Source organism: Microtus oregoni, unplaced genomic scaffold (genome assembly GCF_018167655.1).
Source record: "Microtus oregoni isolate MIOR12 unplaced genomic scaffold, Mior012 000030F_ref0000283, whole genome shotgun sequence".
Classification (NCBI taxonomy): Eukaryota; Metazoa; Chordata; class Mammalia; order Rodentia; family Cricetidae; genus Microtus; species Microtus oregoni.
The window spans coordinates 28393427-28413946 of record NW_024543089.1 but is presented as its reverse complement, the minus strand read 5'-3'; the positions used below and the strand labels follow the sequence as shown (position 1 = coordinate 28413946).

Sequence of the window (20520 nt, the reverse complement as noted above, 5' to 3'; positions counted from 1 at the left end):
CCTAATATACTGTTTTCTTTGATAAGTTGCCTTGGTGATTGTGTTTTGTCATGGCATTAGAAAAACAACTAAGATACACAATGTCTTCTTTGTTGTATGGGGCTATCACTTTATCAATAATATAACTCCTGTTTTAGGTTGTGTTCTCTCTCATTCGATTAAGAATGTGAATTAATGCCTCTCGGGGTTATTTCCAGATTTTAATACTTCAAACTCAACTAGGCAAGAGCCAAGGAACTAGTTACAATTATTTTGAACCAGCTGTTATTAAGAATCCACTAACTTTGGGTTTTCTGCCTGTACTATTGAGTAGACTGAATTGTCTTCCTCTCTGCGAGTAAAGAATCCATTCATTGGCAGTGGTAATCTTTCTGAAAAAACTAATTCTTTGATGCAATGTGAGGGAGTGTGTGAAATTCCATTCCTAACCAGAAATAGTGCATAGTACATAATGACAGTCTTTATTATTTCCTAAGTAATTGGACTTTTCCCCTAGGATCTGACAATTGTTAGATTTTGCTTGAAACTTTGATGCAGGGGCCAAGGATATCAAGGAAGCATACCATGGCATGATGGAACGGCAAAGCATCATCAAAAAATTACCTGGGTATGGTATAGAGTTTCTAAAATCTGACAAGGTGACTTAGGTCCTAGCTTGTCTATGGTACCAAAATGCCTCAGTCCTATTCAAAAACGTCAGAAAACTAGGAAATCCTGACAGCAGAAGAAATAGGCTTCCTCAGGGAAGAACAAACCAATTGGTAATCCAATTCCAAATGGCCTGCTCTGAAAGCATGCATACAATTAACATCATGGGGACTGAGGAGGTTGTATTTATATCCTTAAGAATAAATATGTATATATGTAAAAGTGAATTAATGTAACAAAAAATGTTAAAGAAGCCATAAATTTGAAAGTGAGCAAGGAAAGATTACATAGAAGAGTTAGAAGAGAGAAATAGGAAGAAGGAAAAGGTGATAATATGAAAAAAAGAAGCAATAATAAAAGAGAGGTATGAGGCACAGCACAAAAAATCCAAGGTCTTGGTGGAAAGTACTGAAATAAGATTACCTACTGAAAAAGAAATTAAAACAAAAAATGGCAAATGTGACCAAAAACGAAGTAAGCCTTATTTAGCCGACTATGTTTGATGATTGACGTTTCATTGAGGATATTGCCAACCAAATAGGAGTCATAGCAGGCCACTAAACACGGAGTCCAGGCTTTGATCTGTATCATTAACAAACAAGATGAGATGTTACAACACCACAGGATACAAATTGTTGCCATATAAGCTCTAATCTATAATCTGAATCAAATGAGTGAAGGTTAATAAAAAGTTACGCCTATCTCATAAAAGGAAGAGAATTTCCTTAGCATGCTTCCTTTTTGAGGGTGAGAAATTCCAAAAATTTTTAAGAAAAGTGTTGCCATTGTGGTCAGTGTCTCTAGGTTCTTTTGTAGAGCCAAAATCCTCATATTCATTTAAGAAGCAGAAAAAGAACATAGCATGGTATGAATAGTTTCAAGTTCTTAGACACAAATGCCCAGGTGACTATCATCCTTAGAATTACGTGGGAATGTAGTGGATTTTACTAGCTTGGGACAGAGTGCAGGTATATACCTTTATAACCCAAAACTTCATGTATGATGATAGGAGTGTGTTACAACAGAAAATTTATAATTCTTTCACTTGATTTGTTGGTTATGCCACTTATCTGAGGCTCATACTTGTGTGCTACCTCTTGCTCAGGGTAAGCCACATGCTGCTTGATAACTTTAACTGTTCAAATTATTCCTGAGCTAAAGGGTCATTTGCACCAGAATGCTTATAAGAAAACTGAAAGAGCATGGGATAAAACCGGACTTGCTGAATATAGCAGACAATGAAGACTACTGAGAACTCAAGAACAATGGCAATGGGTTTTTGATCCTACTGCACGTACTGGCTTTGTGGGAGCCTAGGCAGTTTGGATACTCACCTTACTAGACCTGGATGGAGGTGGGTGGTCCTTGGACTTCCCAAAGGGCAGGGAACCCTGATTGCTCTTTGGGCTGATGAGGTAGGGGGACTTGATTGGGGGAGGGGGAGGGAAATGGGAGGCAGTGGCGGGGAAGAGACAGAAATCTTTAATAAATAAATAAATTTAAAAAAATAGTAATTAATTAAAAAAAGAAAACTGGATGAACTCAAAATATTTCAATTCCCTAATGTTCAAAATACATGATGAGATCCAACAGACAGTCTAAGCGATTTGAAGCCCTATGACCAAATATTGGGAGCATAGTACAAAGGTCATTACACCCACAAATCTTCAGAGAAACCAGGAATGTTAAACGCGCAGGATTATCTTTCCAATGGAAAAGACGTGAAACCTGTTCTTCTGTCCAGAAATCTGAGAATTGGAAGTGATTAGCAGCCTGGTGATTTGTGTCAACTGTTGGTCCAGGTCGTATCAAAGTCCTACAGCTAAGAACTGAAGTGACTAGTAATCTCAATTACCCTTATAGTGAGAGAGTTCCCCCAACTCCCTAAGCCAGGACTAGAGGTGTCTAACAGTCCAAATGACCATTTGTTCTGGAATATTTAACGATGTAAAAATGTGTTACTTTTGTTTATGCTGCAGAATATTGATTTAACTGTGTGAAGGTGTGTTAATTTTGTTTCTGGCTGCCTTTGTTAAAGATGTAAAGGTGTGTCACATTTGGTTGTGTGGCATTTGTTTAATTACATAAAGATGTGTTACTTTTGTTTTTCATTGCCTACCTTAGGCTTTTGATTGGTCTAATAAAAAGTTAAATGGCCAATAGTTAGGCAGGAGAAGGATAGGTATGGCTGGGAGGCAGAGAGAATAAGTATGAGGAGAAATCTAAGCTTGACAGCAGAGAAGAAGAGAATGAGGAGAAAGAGGAGGGCATGACCAGGGACAGTAATCAGGAAGCTGCTAGTTAGCCAATCATAGAGACAGCAGGAGAGTAATATATATAGAAAGAAAGGTAAAAAGTCCCGATACGAAACATAGATAAAGAGAAACAGATTAAAATAAAAGCTAAGATAAGGCCAAGTACATATATGGAAGTCTCCATGTCATGATTTGGGAGCTGGTTTGTGGCCCAAAAGAAAAATCCTGGTACAACTGCTATACTATTGGTATGACTGAGTCCAGGGCAAACTTTTAGGCCCTCAAGCCAATATAGGTAACCTACCTCTAGAACCCATCTCCTTGGAAGAAACATGAATTGAGTTTCAATGTAATCATTCTTCTTTGTGCAATGGGGATTATATCAAACCAGGAGATTTTTTCCAAGTTATACAGGGCTTAAATACATTGAGAAAAAAACTGCCTGTTATTAAACTCCTAGAAGTCTGATCCAGGTTGACTAAGTCAATCTGAATCTGGTTTTCATTTTTATCTCTTCACACATTTTACTTTTCTGTATAACATCTCTTCAAACACACAGCTGGATTACCAGGAAAGACCATTCTGTTTTACTTGAAGCTCAAGATGCTAAGATATGCCCACAGCTGCTAAGTATACTAGGCTTTTTGCATATATCATTGTGACAAACTGCCTGAAACTTTACACAGGAAAAGGTTATTTAGCCAACAATTTCAAAGCTGAAAATTAATGATTTGTTGCCTTGTTTGTAACATGACTGATAGGAACTCCTTGGTTGGCAATGTCATATATCAGTTGTGCATAATCATAATTAGTACATGTGGGGAGATATTATTTTAGAATAACTTGCTTTCATAGGAACTAACTCAGTTCTTGAGTTCAGTATCAATCCCCTCTAAGAATAGAACATTCAAAGTTTTAACCATTTTTTAAAAGGCCCTTTTGAAGATCCACTGTCTCTAAATATTATCACAACAAAAACCATCCATTTATCACATGTAACCATGAGGGATATGCTCAAACCAAATGCAAACCATAAAGTATGCTTTATTGATTATTCTGTGAAAACCAAAATAAGCCAGTGTCCTCTGGGCTGTGGCACTGCATGGATGGCAGACAGCCATTGGTGACATAGAGAATATGAAAATTATGCAGAACTTAGTGCTGTGAGTCAAGCTATGTGATGTAGTTATGAGCATTGAATAATAATACATTTGGCCATGCTTTGCTACATTGTCACCTATCCATGGAATATTGCTTATGGACCAGGCATCTGGTTATAAAAACAGGAAGTAAATGACTGAGCCATCAAGAGATCCTTTCTGGTGACATGGACTATGGAGTGGAAAAATACATTTCACTTCTGTGGATATTCATGACAAAAGGCCTTTTAAAAAAATAAGTGGCACCTTTATATTTACCAAATTGGTGTGCAATGGGTTGATAACAATAACCTTCTGGATAAATCAATTACATGGGTCATGGAAGTCTATTTAAGAATCAGTCATTTTCACATTCAAAATGCAAAACTAAGTACAGAACAGCACAGACTAACTTGTCAATAAATTCCTAATATTCAAAAATGAGAAATGGGTCTCAGAAGATTGCCAAGAAAGAATGAGGACTTGACTTGATTCTGAGCATCGACATCAAAAGCAAGGCTGGTGGCAGACATCTGTAATCTTGATACTTGGCTGTATAGGCTGCAAGATCCTTAAGTTCATGTTCAGTGAGAGATATGCTTCAAAAAATAAGGTGAAACATGACTGAGGAAGATGTCTGAAGTCTGTGTTGACCTCTGATTCCCCAAATGGTGGATTTGCACTCAAACTCAAACACACACACACACACACACACACACACACACACACACACTCCTGCACATGTTAATGGAGACATTAACCAAAGTCTTAAACACACCTGTGTCCGGCATCTTGCTAACCTAAATTGCCTAGCCCATGGGACTCAAATCAGTCTATCTCTGATTGTCAAAATTTAGTTTTTAACCACCCTATGGGTTGTGGTTGTCATCAAAGGCTGAGATGTCACTGTGTGGAAGTTTGGAAAATTGTATACTCTTGACTATTCCATGAACAAATGGCTATTGGCAAGGCCACCAGATGCAAAGCATAGTGAGATGTCTCAGAAACTTGCCCAACTCCTTGACTTAAATTTACTCCATTATGAGTATCAGGCAATCAGGCCTTGAGAGTCATAGGTGCAAGGCTTGAGGAGGCGCCATTACTGTCACACTTCTATATCCTCTCTCCTCTCCCCATCTTGCTTAAGTTATTTAGTCTGTGGCTGAGTGTTCTTGTCTGCTGATAGGAAAGTAGCAGTACCCTGAGGATTCTATGGACACCCTTCTCTAATTAGAATACATAATGATATATTCATCATACGTACAAACTTAAACAGTTCTAGAATCCTCTATCTGAAGAATTGGAACCTACTGGCCATCTGATACATTGCCCTGGGTACCGTAATAAACTACTGTAAAAATGGGGTATCTGATCTGTGAATAAATATTTTAAAAGTTCTGAAAACTCACTGTGCGGATAACCTGGTCCTTTGTTTCCGGTAACTTGCAAAGATTTTTCACCTATCTGTCAATATTTGACTGAGCTCAAGGACGTAAGTGTCAGTAGAAAAGTAAGTCGATATTTTATAATAATTATAGCCCTCAGGAAATTCCTTTATTAACTGAAAATGTTTTTGTTAATTTTATAAACTTGAATGCCCATTTCAGAATTCTTTTCTGTAAAAATTAAATAGTTGCTTGTGTGAAATAAGCCATTAATTAAATTAACACCTTTTTTAGAATAATATTTTTCTATTTTGTAACATAACTACATAGCAAAATATTGTTATTCTTTCATATAATACATTCTTTGATATGTATTTTATAATACAATACTTTATACAATACAGGAAGCAAGCAGTCACTGTGTCAAAACACTAAATTAAATTCCCATTCTATTTAGCTTAAAAAAAGCCCATGAAAGCTAGGTGATGGTGGTGCACATCTTTAATCCCAGCACTTGGGAGGCAGAGACAGGCAAAGTCTAAGGCCAGCCTGGTCTACAGAGGAAATTCAATGACAGGCCCCAAAGCTACAGAGAAACCCTGTCTCAAAAAAAAAAAAAAAAGAAAAAGAAAAAGGGAAAAAAGCAAGTAAATTAAAAAAAACTATGAAAGCCAATAGAAGAGGTGAAAGGTGTTATTATAAATATTATTTAAGAAGTAGCCATTCAAACTTTAAATGTAAATAACTGAAGTATTATTAAATGAAAAATGGATAAAGACACTATTATAGACATTTATACACAAAAATTTTACACAGCCTTGAAAAGTATACTGTCATTGTGATGCTATAGATGAGATTAGAGAATATCATGCCAAACTGACCACAACATAGATGCCTAAAGATTATGCTGTATGAACTCATTTATTAAATGGAAATGTATAAATAACAAGAAAGGTCTAATAGACAGAAACAAATTGCTAGATTACTACACCTGGCTGCTAGGTCCAGAATTAGTTTTAACAGAGAGAAAAGTAAATTATAGAATACAAATGTACTCTAGGTAGGATGAATTAGTCTGGAGATATAACATGCAAGATGAATACTGGAGACAATATTTCCTAGTTTACTGAAAATGACTACAAGAGTGATTAGTATATACATACTAATTATGTAATGAGATAGATGTAGTTTGTTTAAATTATAGTAATTACTTTATTGTGTGTTTTTATGTGTGTGCGTGCAACTGTGTACATTAAATTTATATGTAAGTATAATCAAATATATTCAAAGAAGAAATGTCTACTTACTTTCTGTCACTTATAAAAAGCTGAAATTATATAATTGATTACTTGACTTAACGTACATTTTTATAAATTAATTTACAAGTTTTGCAATAATAATACAGATTCTTAAAGACTTTATATTTTAAAATTTCAATTTAGTGACTGGGGATACATATTACTCAGTAAAGAACCTTACACAAATGTTTAGATTATCAGGATCTATGTAAAAATTGTGGGGCTCAGTTAAAGAACTTATAATTTCACAACTGTAGGAGGTTAGGGGAAATTGAGAATAGAGAGACATGTGGATGGTTGACACTCATTGGCTAGCCAAATCAGGCTAATGGATCACCTACAGGTTACTTAAGAGACCCTGTCTCATAAATCAGAGTACAGAGTAATTGATACCAGTGTTTACATATGGTCTGTACATATACCAACTGTCTTAGTTAAGATTTTTTTTTTTTTACCATGAAGAGAGACCATAACCACGGCAACTTTTATAAAGAAAAACATTTAATTAAAGTGGTGGTTTACAATTCAGAGGTTCAGTCCATTATCACCATGGAGGGCAGCAGGGTGGCATGCAGTCAGTTCTAGGTGAGAGTCCTACCTGTTGCGGGAGGTCCTTCCACTCCTCCAGCCAATAGCCGCTGAGATACCAGCCCATTGGGGCCTGGTCTTGCCCTTTAAAAAAGCGGCCACTTCCCTTCTTGCTCTCTCTTACTTCCTGCTCCATTTCCGGCGACTAGACTCCCTTCCTGATTGCACAGAGAGCTGTTGTCTGGGACGGTGATCTGTAAGTTTTTCCCCTTTAAATAAATAACCATTCTATTAATCATAATTCTAAACTGCTGTGGGATTGTTTTTGACTTACGCCTTCGCCTTCACCTACCTGTATCTTTCACACAACAGAAAGTCAACTTAGAAACCGTGTGGTATCCTGAGAATAGAAAACTTCAAAGCCTGCCCCCACAATGACACACTTTCTGCAACAAGGCCATACCTCCTAATAATACCACTCTCTATGAGCTTATGGGGGTCAACTACATTCACATTACCACATTCCACTCTTTTGCCCCATAAAATTCTAACAATATCATAATGTAAAACACATTTGGTTCAATTTCCAAAGATCTTACACTCTATCACAGCCTGAACAATGTTTTAAAGTCCAAAGTCTCTTCTGAGATTCATAGATTTTCTTAACTGTAATCACCTGCAAAAATCAAATAAAAAACCAGGTCATATACTCCCAACATATACAGGACATACATTACCTTTCCAAAATGCAGAGAAGGTAACAGAGTGAGAAAATACTGGACAAAAGCAAGACCAAAAGCCTGGCAGGCAAACTCCAAACTCGGCATCTCCATGTCTGATATCCAAATGCTCTTCAGATCTCCAACTCCATTTAGTTTTGTTGATTGCAATACACTTCTTTCTCTTGGACTGGTTCCATTCTCCATCATCAGCTCTCTAGGCAGGTATCCTAAGGTTTTGGCATCTCAAACATCTCAGCACCTTCAATGCAATCCAGGCTTCACTTTAACAGCTTCACACAATGGCATCTCTTGGTCTCCATTTAGGGAAATCCCTGACATGTGCCTGGCCTCAAAGACTTTCCTTTAGAGCAAATTCTATAATGCCTTTTTTCTATCGTTAATTCCATAATCATGTGGCTGAAGCCACCAAGTTCTGCTGCTTACTGGTGCTGGAACATAGTGGCCTTTTTCAATTACTTCTTCACAAAACTTCTGCCCTTCACTGCCTAAAACTGGCTGTCTTGAAACTGCATCTCTAACCCAGGTTGGCCTCACACTCAGAGATCTGTCAAAGTCTGTTCTCCCAATGCTTGGATTAAAGGCATGTATCTCCTCACCCATCTCTAAATAGTTCTTTCATTCCTTCTCACAAGTGGGAAATTTAGCTGAGTGGATTCTTGCCCTGAGGTTACCACTCCCTTTATTCCATTTCTTAATGTGTCTATCTCCTTGAACAAACAAACAAACAAAAAAAAAAAACAAAAAAAAAACCTTATTCCCATTTCTATTCTGGTGCTTTCTTTCTCCTCAAATATTTTTCCTTGCTCAGCTTGCTATTTTTCATTATCAATATTCATTAGAATTACCAATAAAAACCACATGACAGAGTCTATACTAGGCTGCTTTGAGATTTCCTCTACCAATAGAATTAATACAAAACTTTTACTTTAGCGTCAGGTAGACTCTTCAGAAAAAGCCCCCAAAATAGCCGCATTCTTTACCAAAGTATCACAAGAATGATTTCTAGGCAACATACTAAATTCTTCTACTTTGAACCCTCTTGATCCAGCCCCAAACAATTCGTGCAATCCCACTTAGTACCATGGTCTTCTATGCTCTTACCTGTATGGCCCATTAAGGAGTGTTAAAGCATTTTGCTGATTTTGTCACTCAAAGCACCCAAGTTCAAATTACTCCAGGTATAAATATGATTAGGCCTATCACAACAATACCCCAGTGTCTTGTCTTTTTTGTTAGGGTTTTTATTGCTGTGAAAAGGGATCATGGCCATAGCAGCTCTAATAAAGGAAATATTTAATTTAGGCAGCTCTCCTACAGTTTCAGAGATTCAGTCCATTTTTATCATGGTAGGAAGCATGGTGGTATGCAGGCAGAATCTGTGCTGGAGTAGTAGCTGAGAGTCCTACATCTTGTATACAACAGAAATTCAACTGAGACACCATGTGGTATTCTGAGAATAAGAAACCTCAAAGCCCACCCCCACAGTGACACACTTCCTTCAACAAGGTTATATCTACTCCAACAAAGCCACTACTTCTAATAGTGCCACTCCCTATGAGATTATGGGGGACAATTACTTTGAAACTAACACACCCATACATGTGCACATATCCCCTTCATCAAGTACATATGCCAACTGCATAATAACACACACACAATCTTTAATTTTCAACATGAAGGAATATAAAAATAACAGTGAATTCCTCATTATTTAATTTAAGTATTTTTACTTTGGGAAAATTAGAAACTAAATATTCATGTTATATGTTAGAAACTCAGAAATAAGTCACTGCAGGTCATTCACTGCACGTGTCTTTCACGGTATTAATGCCTCGGCTTTCTTGGGCAATCCAGGTTAACATTTAGAATAATATTAGTATTCATGCCAGCTTCACTTTGGCTTTCAAAAATCTCTCATTGTCATAAATTAGATTGGACTATTGAGTCATTGATCACTTATTTTCCAGCCATTCTTATCACCTAATTTCACAGGAAAGGGGCTACTAGGCGCCTGCATGCACTTAGATGTGTTCTGCAAATACTCTCTACTGAATCCTCCATGGTTTCTATATTCAGGCACCAGTAAGGAATGCAGAAATTAACCATTAGCCATAGGGCACTCTGGGAATTCAGAGAATGCCCTACATGTTTCCTTTGGACACAGCTTACTATGCATAAATATGATGTCGTACATCTTGTCTCTAAAGGAAAAACGTAAAAAGAAGCAAAAGCATTTTGTCTTTTCACCAGACACATCTTTCATCTTGTTCCTGTTACGTGTACTCTTATGCAAATGGTTGGGACTTGGCAATGCTTTAATCAGCTTAGGTACTAGGAAAGCGAAGTAAATACCATACATTCTGATGTATTTCTGATTAGTATTGTTCAAAGTAAAATGTCTCAATTCAGTTATATTACAAAGTTTTGAATGTATATCTGTCAAAAAAGCAAAAACCACTCATGAATTGGTCTGTCTAAAACAAATTTGACATGCTTAATAAAAAGAAACACATCATCTGGAACAGGAAAAATAACTCACAAAAGCAGGAAAGCTTATGGGTATCATAACAGCTAACATGAGTTAAAAATTAGACTTTTAGGAGGATTAAAAGATTTCTTAACCTGCAAGAAGTAAATGATGAAAGTAATCCCCTGAAGGAAATTCTTTACCAATGTATACTATTACCTATTCTAGAACTTGAGAAGTAGGAACTATGTCAGAATTTGTAAGATTGTCATTACATATATGGATAGTATACAAAATTCTTGTATTATTTAAAAAACTATTTTGACAGTCTCTTTGACTTTCTTTGTAAAGTTAATCTAAATATTTACATTTTAACATTCTATCATGATTTTTTCTTTTCTGAAAAAAGGCTTATATTGACAATGCCTAGAATATTTTTACTTAAGCTCTGAAGATTTGTAAAAGGCATTCTATTTTAACTTAATAATGCATTATGAAATTAGCATTCAATTAAATAATCTATATAGTTTGATACCAACATATTTTAAGCAATGGGGGAAGTTATTAGAAACATGTTAAAATAATCTTGCCCTGCTACAATGGAATGAGTGAATACCTGACACTGGCCTCTTGTATACCTTGAGTCACTTATCAGTTGTGAGAAAGGTCCAATGATATAAGTACCTTGTTTCCTCCCATTTCAGGCTCTGGTGGAAGATAATGAGTCTCCGATTCCTATGATAGTTGTGTAATATGTAGGAACGGAGGAACATTTAGAACTAATGAAGAAAAGTGAATGATTTCTGGAAAGGTTGACAATTAGGAAAGAAGAATAATAAGAAAGGGAGAAAATAAAGAAAAAGAAGTTAGGAAGCGTCTGAAAACAGTGGTGCTCTGAATACTCCTCCATTGATTACCACAACACCTGGAGACCAGATGTGACTTGAGTTAGTTGGATCTGCTGCCAGAAGAGAGGGACCTTGCTGGCAAGATTCTGGTGGTGGAGGTACAGTTTTGTGAGCATTGGTGAGGTATTTTACTTACTCAAGACCCAGGAAAGCAAAACAATGCCAAGTTATTCCTGTACATTTTAGCATTTCAGAAATGTATGAAAACTGCTTAAAAGGGATAAACATTTAGCACTAACAAAGAGAAAGGAATGGCTCCTGGAAAATTTGGGCAAGAAAAGAGTCATGATAAAGAGCAAGGGAGAAAATAAAAGAACGGAAGAAAAGACACTGGAAACCAGCTTAAGTGATCAGCAGACATCTGCCATTGGTGAAAGTTGAAATTTATTCTGACAGATTGTTTGCATGGAGTTTGAAGTCTGGTGAAGACCTCTGGAGAAGCTTAGAGGTCCTATGGGTCACTGGGGCTTTCACTGATGCCTAGACAATATTCTCTCATTCCCTATCCATTCTGTAGTTAGAATCTCAGGGCAAATTATTTTGTTAACCTGATTATCAAAGTTATAACTACTCAGTTTTAGAAAATATAGAGAAAATACAAATGTTATAGAGCTTCTCATAATAGCAAAATGTTAGGGAGACCATAATATCACAATTAAAGTCCTTACATTAATCTTCCCATGAATTCATGCTCACTAAGGGCATAAAGCTCTTGTGTAGTTGCTGATGTTTAAAGAGAATTCCATCATTGTGCTATGAAAACTCTTGATCATTCCTTTAAAATATTAATAATAATACAATTATCTTTTTGCTATGTACTACCTGAGAAAACCATCTTTTTCTTTCTGCTAAACATTCACATTTTAATTTATTTTTCTATTTTGTAAATTTTGCATGGGCAAATAAAGTAGTTTAGTAAACATCTCTAACAAGTTTGTAGTAATTTAAAAAAGAGAATATTTGCTCCCAGGGCCTAGGCTTTATAATGCAATCTCTCCCTCATTTATTCTCTCTCTTTCCCTCTCTTCTCCTTACTCTCCCTCTCTTTCCTCCTCTCTCTTCTCTCTCTTTTGACTTCAAGCTTGTGATATGACTGTTTCAGATTTTTTTTGAAAGATTTGTTTCTTTATGTATTTTATGTATTGGGTGTTTTGCCTACATGTACATTTGTATACTGGAAGAGGACATCATATCCCATAGGTCTAGAGTTATAGATGGTTGTGAGTCATCACGTGGGTGCAGGTAATTGAACTCATTACCTCTACAAGAGCAGTCAGTGCACTTAAGTACAGAACCATCTCTCCAGCCCCATCTTGCAATCTCTTTATGAGCATCAAAGAGATGTATTTTGAAATAATTTCTAATTTGAAAGATCAAAACTTATTTCTAATTTTTTTTTTGTTTTTGTTTTTTGTTTTTTCGAGACAAGGTTTCTCTGTGGTTTTGGAGCCTGTCCTGGAACTAGCTCTGTAGACCAGGCTGGTCTCGAACTTTTTTCTTTTTTATGAAATTTATCTTATAAAACAATTTTCCTAATTTTATATATTTAGCCAAGTTCTCAAACCCTCCCCTCCCTCTCCCTGCTCCCCCATCTTCCACCCATCTCAGCCCTATATCTAGGCTGAACAAGGTAACCCTCCAAAAAGAATGAGCCCCAAAATGCCAGTTCAAGCACTAGTGATAAATCCTGCTCTTACTTCTAGTGGCCCCACAGATTGCCCAAGCCTCACAACTGTCATTCCCATTCAGTGGGTCTAGTTTAGTCCTACGCAGATTCCTATGCTATCAATCCAGCCAGTGAGCTCTCACTAGCTCAGGTCAGCTGTTTCTATGGGTATCCCCATTATGGTAGTGACTCTTTTGATTGTATTATCGCCCCCCCCCCCTTCTTGAACTGGTCTCCAGAAGCTCTACGTGTGTGTGTGTGTGTGTGTGTGTGTGTGTGTATGTTTGTGTGTGTGTGTGGCAGGGTCCATATCTTCAAAATAACCACTCCTAAATTTTTGCTATTTAGCCTACCAACTACTTTCTTCAAACACAAGTAGAATTTTATAAAATACCCATTTTCACTCAAGTAATTATTCTTGCTGATAATTTTTCTCTGAATCTTCATTTAAATCGTTCAGTGGACAAATTTGCTGAAGATTCCTGGGACTGAAAGCATAGGCCAGCTGACACAACATGAATGCTCCAGGGTTTCTGTGGACCTTCTCTGCTGTTTGGACAAAAGCGCCTCAAGGTTATTTTCTTCCTGCTTTGAGTAAGAGATGTCTACGGCATCAAATACTGACTAATGAAGCCCAAGTTCGCTTATCATAGTTCCATTTTTTATTAAAAGCTTCATATTTCCCACCAGAAAAGATAAACATGACTGGTGTTGACATTTTACTGATCTTATTTTTCTTGGCCTTGGAAATCGATTTGTGACTTGGAGGAGCAGCTGGCATCTAGAGAAAAGGAGCGAGCATTTTGCATGACGAAGCAGAAATGCAGAGACATTCTATGTTTCTGGATTTCTTTCTGAGCACTCCCACAACCTTCACCATGACCTCTATTGTCCTTGAATGAGAAAGCGACACTCTTTATGGAGTGAGCCCTTGGACAGCTCTCTGATATCCTCAGTCATCCCCATAGCTGACTGCTAGAATTAATTACACATCTGCACCTGAACTGTCTGAACCTTAGACATAATTCCTTGAGGCTGCTCTATTGCTTAGAAAGCAAAGGTGAGCAGAGATCTTTGTTCTAATTAAGAATTGGGGAAGAGTTCTGTAATTCTTAATTGGGTCTTGAATTCTCCCAATCTAACTTTCTCTTGCTGTCCCCAGATTGCTAGTGCTTCTTTTCAGACTAAAAGGTTTTCATCTCCTTTCATTATTTCCTCACAGGAGGAAAACAAGTGCAAAACTCAGGAGAAGCTAAGTGAAACAACGTCAACGTAGGAAGTAAAATGATGTTTATATAAATGTCTTCATTTATTCATTCACTTATATTGTCAATCAAAATTTTCCAGGTCCATTATATGCTACATAACGTACCCTAGGAAAAGATGTGGTGACTAACACTATTGTTCTAGTTCCTTCCTTCTTATTGATCTCCAGCCATTATTGTAATAGAAGTTGGACCTGGGCAGGCAATATACAAGCAGATACAAAATTGGATTTTATTTCTTTAATTTAGTGGATGCAAGAATGTATATCTGACCAAGAGAAACAATGTCTCTGCTCATAAAAACAATAAGAAATGTTCTACCAATACAGATCCCATAAATGAAATAATAACAAAAATATAAGCAGGTAAATATACTACATTTGCTAAAATTTGCCTGTGGTATTGTTATTTAATTATTTTTAAAAATCATTCAAATGTTTACAATTGGAGAAACTTATATTAGCAGAACAATAAATAAATGGATACAAACACAAATGTACTTGACTGATTTTTAACTTAAAAACAGATTTAACTTATAACTCCATATTAATTTGTTTTGTTATAAAGTATTGGCTCCAGCTCCATCTCTGGCTGCACTTTACAACATCAACCATTTATTCCCATTTATTTCTCACAGAGAGTGGAATATTAATTGACCTTATGCTTCAGTGACTTTATCTCTATGCAAATCATTTTGTGGAGATCTTGGGTGAATTACTTATTTCTGGGATGATCTTTAAAAATATAAAAGCCAAATTTATATTTGTCATTTTTCTTTTTAAATTGTGTTTGTTCTGTCCTCTGAAAACACACTGAACTAATTTATCAGGAATTTATACTTCTTAGCAAGACAAAGTTAGAAAAAATGCTATATAGCAAAGGTTCAGTCTTTTCATGTTGATGTCTCAGACTGGTACAGAATCATCCTCTCTATATTGTTGTGATATATCTAGGCTTGTGACAACAGTCTTGTAATTGGATTCGTAAAACTGTCAAGCAAACAATTAAATAAAGTTAAAAAATGAAGCTTGAATACAAAAACCTGTGTGCTTGATATACAAACTTCTATAACAATTCACATATTGAAATTATTGCATTATTACCATAAAATATGAGCATTCAACTTATCATTAGATTTAATTCATTTTTATTGCTCATTCTCAAAAAGGACTTTAGAATAAGGAAATGAAGTAATATTGTTAAAGAATAATTCTTTGTTAACTGATAAGACCTAATTTATTTGATATTTAAATTTTAAAATTTACATTAAATTTACTTTTTATATATGTGTGTATTTACACAAAAGTTCATAGTACTTCAAATACATTTTAGCTAGTGAAGATTAATAATTCCTTAACTATTTTATGAGGACAGCATATTTAAATATCTTTTCTGTGTCCATTTAAATGTTTTAAAAATAAAATCACCAGCTGTCACACACCATCTAGAGTTACTGGTTCTCACTTGAGCCCTTAGTGGTGTTTTCTTCTCTCCCCATTTTATGGATGGAAAAACTGAATTTTAGACATAATAAGAACACAAGAATATCCTCTTCTTGCAATTACCATAGATAGTGGCTCCACTTAATGTCTGTCCTACTTTTTCAAGACTGTTGCTCTTTCAGGAATAATGGAGAAGGGACAGCTAAAGAAACAACCAACTACACATGCTAAACACAATTAGCAAAAACAGATAGAAGAATACTGTGCTACCTTCCTGCTTATGGGAAGCATTTAAAAACTGAGCCTAGGATGTCCTCTGTCATCCTGGGATTACTTATGTCAATGGAGAGGGAAATCAGATTGTGTGTTTTATGTAGCGGCGTAAACGAATGCAGACAGATTGTAACAATATAGATAGTTTTAATGTAGAAATAGACTTACAGAACCACCGTTCCCGCGGAGACCAGGAAAGCAGAAGAGACAGCTAGGAGCACGCTCGCCAAATTTATAGGCAGACATTAGCCCAAGGCGAACACGCCCCCTAAGGGGCGGGACTTATCCCTACAGTTTTAAACAGTATATATAAGCAGAAATATGTGATGATCTTTTGTTTGTGCTTTGACAAATAAAGCTTGCCTGAAGATCAGAGTGCAAAACTAGCCACTAGTTATCCATCAAGGCCAGGCCATGGTGGCATACACCTTTAATCCTAGGATTTGGGAGACAGAAGCAGAGAGATCTCTGTGAGTTCAAGGCCATCCTGGACTACATGAAATTGATCCAGTCTAAAAGAGAAACAGAGCTCACACAAAGGTGATCCTTGCACTTGAGATCACAAGCCTTTAATCCCAGCACTAGGGAGGTGGAGACATAAGTGATATGGCTGGGTGGAGAGAAGAATACAAAGTGGGAGAAGACAGGAACTTAAACAGTCTGAGATCAGAAATGCCCCTTTGGTCTGAGCATTGGTAGAGGTAAGAACTCTCAGGGCTGGCCACTCTGTTTCCTGATCGTTCAGGTTTCACCCTCTGATAGCTGACTCTGAGTTTTTATTATGGAGAACAATTAGAATTCAGGCTGCATAGAAGTGTATCAGCAGTCAAAACAATATTTAATGAAAAAAATAATATTTGTTTTCCCTTATAGGAATAATTTTGAGTTTCAGTCTTCTTTCCTGATACATAGCTTCCTCTAGATTAACTTAAGACTCCTTGGTGAGAGGCTGGCAAAGTCAATACAAAGGATACCTCGAAAACCACCTGACATTTTGATTTATAACATCTCTAGGTCTTTAAGGTCACTTGCACCTAAAGTATAATTCTTCCTTCAAACTCATCTGTCCAGACTAGAACTGACAGGATTCAAATCTCCAGCTGGCAGGGTATATATCTCATTCTAAACCACCCACTACTTTATCTTTGATGCAGACCCCATAATGCATGTGCTCCTGCTCATTTATGTCTTTGATTTTGTAATAACAAAGTATTCTCGGAGGAAGTCTATATTTCACATTCCTGGACTCATTAAACCAGATGTGATATAAATGTTAGCTCCACCCCACCTTTTCTCCTAAACTAATAGTTATTTGTATGTCTCTCTTTTGCAATATTTCCTCTGGGCATTCTGTTAAGAGAAAACACAACTTTATGATGCCCTTTCCAATCAACATCAGACTATTTGTTTCAGCATAGTAATTAACTTCCTGCTTAATTCGTCACACTTAATTTGAAATTAGACACACAAGACTATTACAGACTGGTTGTGTTGTTTGCATCTGGCAGAGGCGGTAGCCACTGGCAGGTTTGATTTATCACTCTTCATTTCAATTCCTGTGCCAATGATTTTAGTTCCTAAATGTGGTGACTAACATTTATGGATTTCAAAATCTAAGTGGAAATGGGCTACAGTTAAGAATTCAACAGTTCAGATCGATAAAAAAAAGAAAACACTTTTATAACTGTACCCTGTAGTTAAATCCTCAAGGCTTGACCAAAAAGTGCTTAGGGCTCAAAGACAGGTCTCTGGAAAGACAACCTGTATTCCACTGTAATGGCTACATAGAAATTACTATCAAATCATGCATCTTCCTGCAGTTACAGGGAAATTTGTTCCCAGGTGGAACCTGTTTCTGTGAAGCTTTCTTTAAAAGGACAACATCAGAGAGTAAACTCCTCCCTCTGGCAAATCTCATCTTTGATATTGAGAACATTTTATCCAACATAGCTTATCATTGAAGAAGCACAAAATGTTATTGTTACTAAGACCTCATCTTAAAATTTTCTCCTAAATGGCACGAGTGTGATTCTGCATTTTTCTAACAAACCTCTGACTCTGGGCTTTTCTATGATCCTTTCAGAGACAGGGGGTGAGGATTTGTTCTTCTCTGTGATGTCCTGATCCCAAGATAGCCATGCCTACAAGGACTTATAGAGTCATTCAGGGTAAAGTTCCTACAGGAAGTATTCCACCTCATGTCTTTTCATTTAAGTAACACATTTTAAATCAGCATGCTATAATTTAACACATAACATAAAATGGACTTTTAATCTCTCCCTTACAGTCTTGCTAGCTGTGCTAATATCAAGTTCCCAGTTGAACTAAGTCTTGGAGGTTGACCATACTATTTCTTAATTAGAAGATGAGATGGAACATGATAGTCACATATGATGGCTTAATAGATGACTGTCAATTCATTAAGCATGCATTTACTGAGTAACTAAATGGCATATGGTATTGTTCAAGTCTGCAGTGAGTGAATGAAGTTGGAAAGGACACTGGGTAACTCCAGTCCACTCTGGGCATACAGTCAACAGCTGAATATTTGTATTGTCTTCGGAGAGTATTTCTTCCTGGAATAAACTGATTGTCTGAAGGGCACAAACCAGTCATGATGGAAAAGTCTCACAGGCTCAATCTTAAGTAATAAACATAAGATTAAAATACGTGGTAAAGGGGTAAAATGAGGTTAAAATAATAGAAATACCATGAGAAAAATAGAAAAAAAGAATATGAAGAAATGTTTTTGTTGATATATCTAAAGAAAGAAAATAGTTCATACTTACATATGCTGCTATTTAAGATTCATATTTTTAATTCTCCCAGACCATCAGGAATTTTATTTATTTATTTATTTGTTTATGTTTTTGTTCTGCTTTAAATCACTAAACAATATGGAGTTGGATGTGGGGAAATGAATGAGATACCTTTTTACCTTCTAAAACAATTGCACAAATTTTGCCATTATGGCCATTTTCTGGAATGCCTAAAATATTCAGATAAGGTCTTTAGTAAAACCTGCATGGGAAGCTAAAATAGGATTTCAGAATATGTGAACTTTTAGCTAAGTTTTAAATATTTATTTTATCCTATGTGTATGCGTTTGTGTGTAACTATGAGAATATATATGAGAGTCCCTACAGTGACCATAATATCATGGTAGATATCTCTGCAGCTATAGTTACACACAGTTGTAAAACTCATAATATGGGTGCTGGGAACTCAACTTGAATCTTTTACAAGAGATTCTTAACTGTGGAGCCATTCCAGTCCCACCATTTAATTCTGTCTAGCTATTTGAAATTATTACTTTGCTTTATTCTTTTTTCCCTTCTTTGAAGTTTTAATAGATTATATTAAGTTAGAAAATCTGTATTTTTTGAATTAAGCAGAGATTTTACTTGTCATGTACTCATTGATAGTTACCAGCATTTTCTAAATGCTTACTTGTAAAGTGTTATGTAATTTTGATGTAGTATAAGTCATATCTAATCTTTTCTACTTTCCTACAATCTATATATGATATAAGTTAATCTTCTTAAATTTGCAAAGGAATTCAGCTTCGGCACTAACAGTCCTTTGGTAAAAATTTCAGTTTCATACAACTGTATCTACTTTTAACTTCTTTAACTTTGAGTGGATTCTTGAATTTTACTAGAAAATTGTATTTTATACACATTCTCAAAATCTATGTATATAATTAACATATTGCATTCTGAGCATTAATTACACCATATCTTTTCTGTGTTATTTTCTCTGTTTCATCTTTACTTTTTCTCTATTCTTCCCTACTGTTGATTAAACTTGCAATGACTAGCTGATCCTTTTCTTTACAATCAACTTGCAACTGATTTAATTTTTGTCTGTGTTTCTTTTGTTTTCAAATATATTATTTGTTTATTTTAGTCCATGCCAATGACTTCTTTGTATACACTTTCCTGTTTCTTTTAGAACAGAAGGACATGTTAGATTCCTTGGAGCTTGCATTGTAGGTAGTTTGAGTCTCCTGAGGTGGCTGCTGGGTACAAAACTCCAATACTGTGCAAAAAGACCAAGCTCTCTTAACTACTTTTCTCCAGTCTAGATGTGAACCTTCTTACTGGAGGTGGATAAAGGCACTGTGTATTTCTACACATTTCTTAGAAAAAGAAATAGAAGGCCAAGACTTTGCATTTGTATATACCATTGATTTTAAATATTAAAAGACTTCATAGGTATTGAATACAGAAATATTCATCATATTATCTGATGCAATTTATTCATTTTGTAGGTGAAGACTCTGTGGTCCAGAGAGATTTAGATAACTTGATTGAGCTTACACAGCTGCATAGTGACGCTTCAGGGATGCACTCAAGGGTTGATCAGATTTTGACCAGCTGTTTCCTAATTCTACATATAGCTAAGCTACTGGGAGTATCCACAGAAAAATATAATGACATTAGGAGTTATAAATCCATATGTATGCAGATGGTAAATAGCAGAGAAAATTGTGTATACAGG

At 36.0% G+C, this 20520-nt stretch overlaps 1 protein-coding gene across 2 annotated transcripts in view; it reads right to left on the bottom strand.

Annotated features, from left to right (window-relative positions):
• LOC121465269 (ephrin type-A receptor 6) overlaps positions 1–20520 on the bottom strand; it is a 919159-nt gene that overhangs the window by 476627 nt on the left and 422012 nt on the right. The window contains exon 6 of one of the 2 annotated variants that reach the window (XM_041678456.1): positions 7809–7929. The exons of the other annotated variant lie outside the window; for it this stretch is intronic. Within the exon in view, the coding sequence (XP_041534390.1) occupies positions 7916–7929 (14 nt within the window). The 3' untranslated portion in view covers positions 7809–7915. Of the gene's footprint in view, positions 1–7808; positions 7930–20520 lie in introns of those variants that run through there. 2 annotated transcript variants of the gene reach the window in all.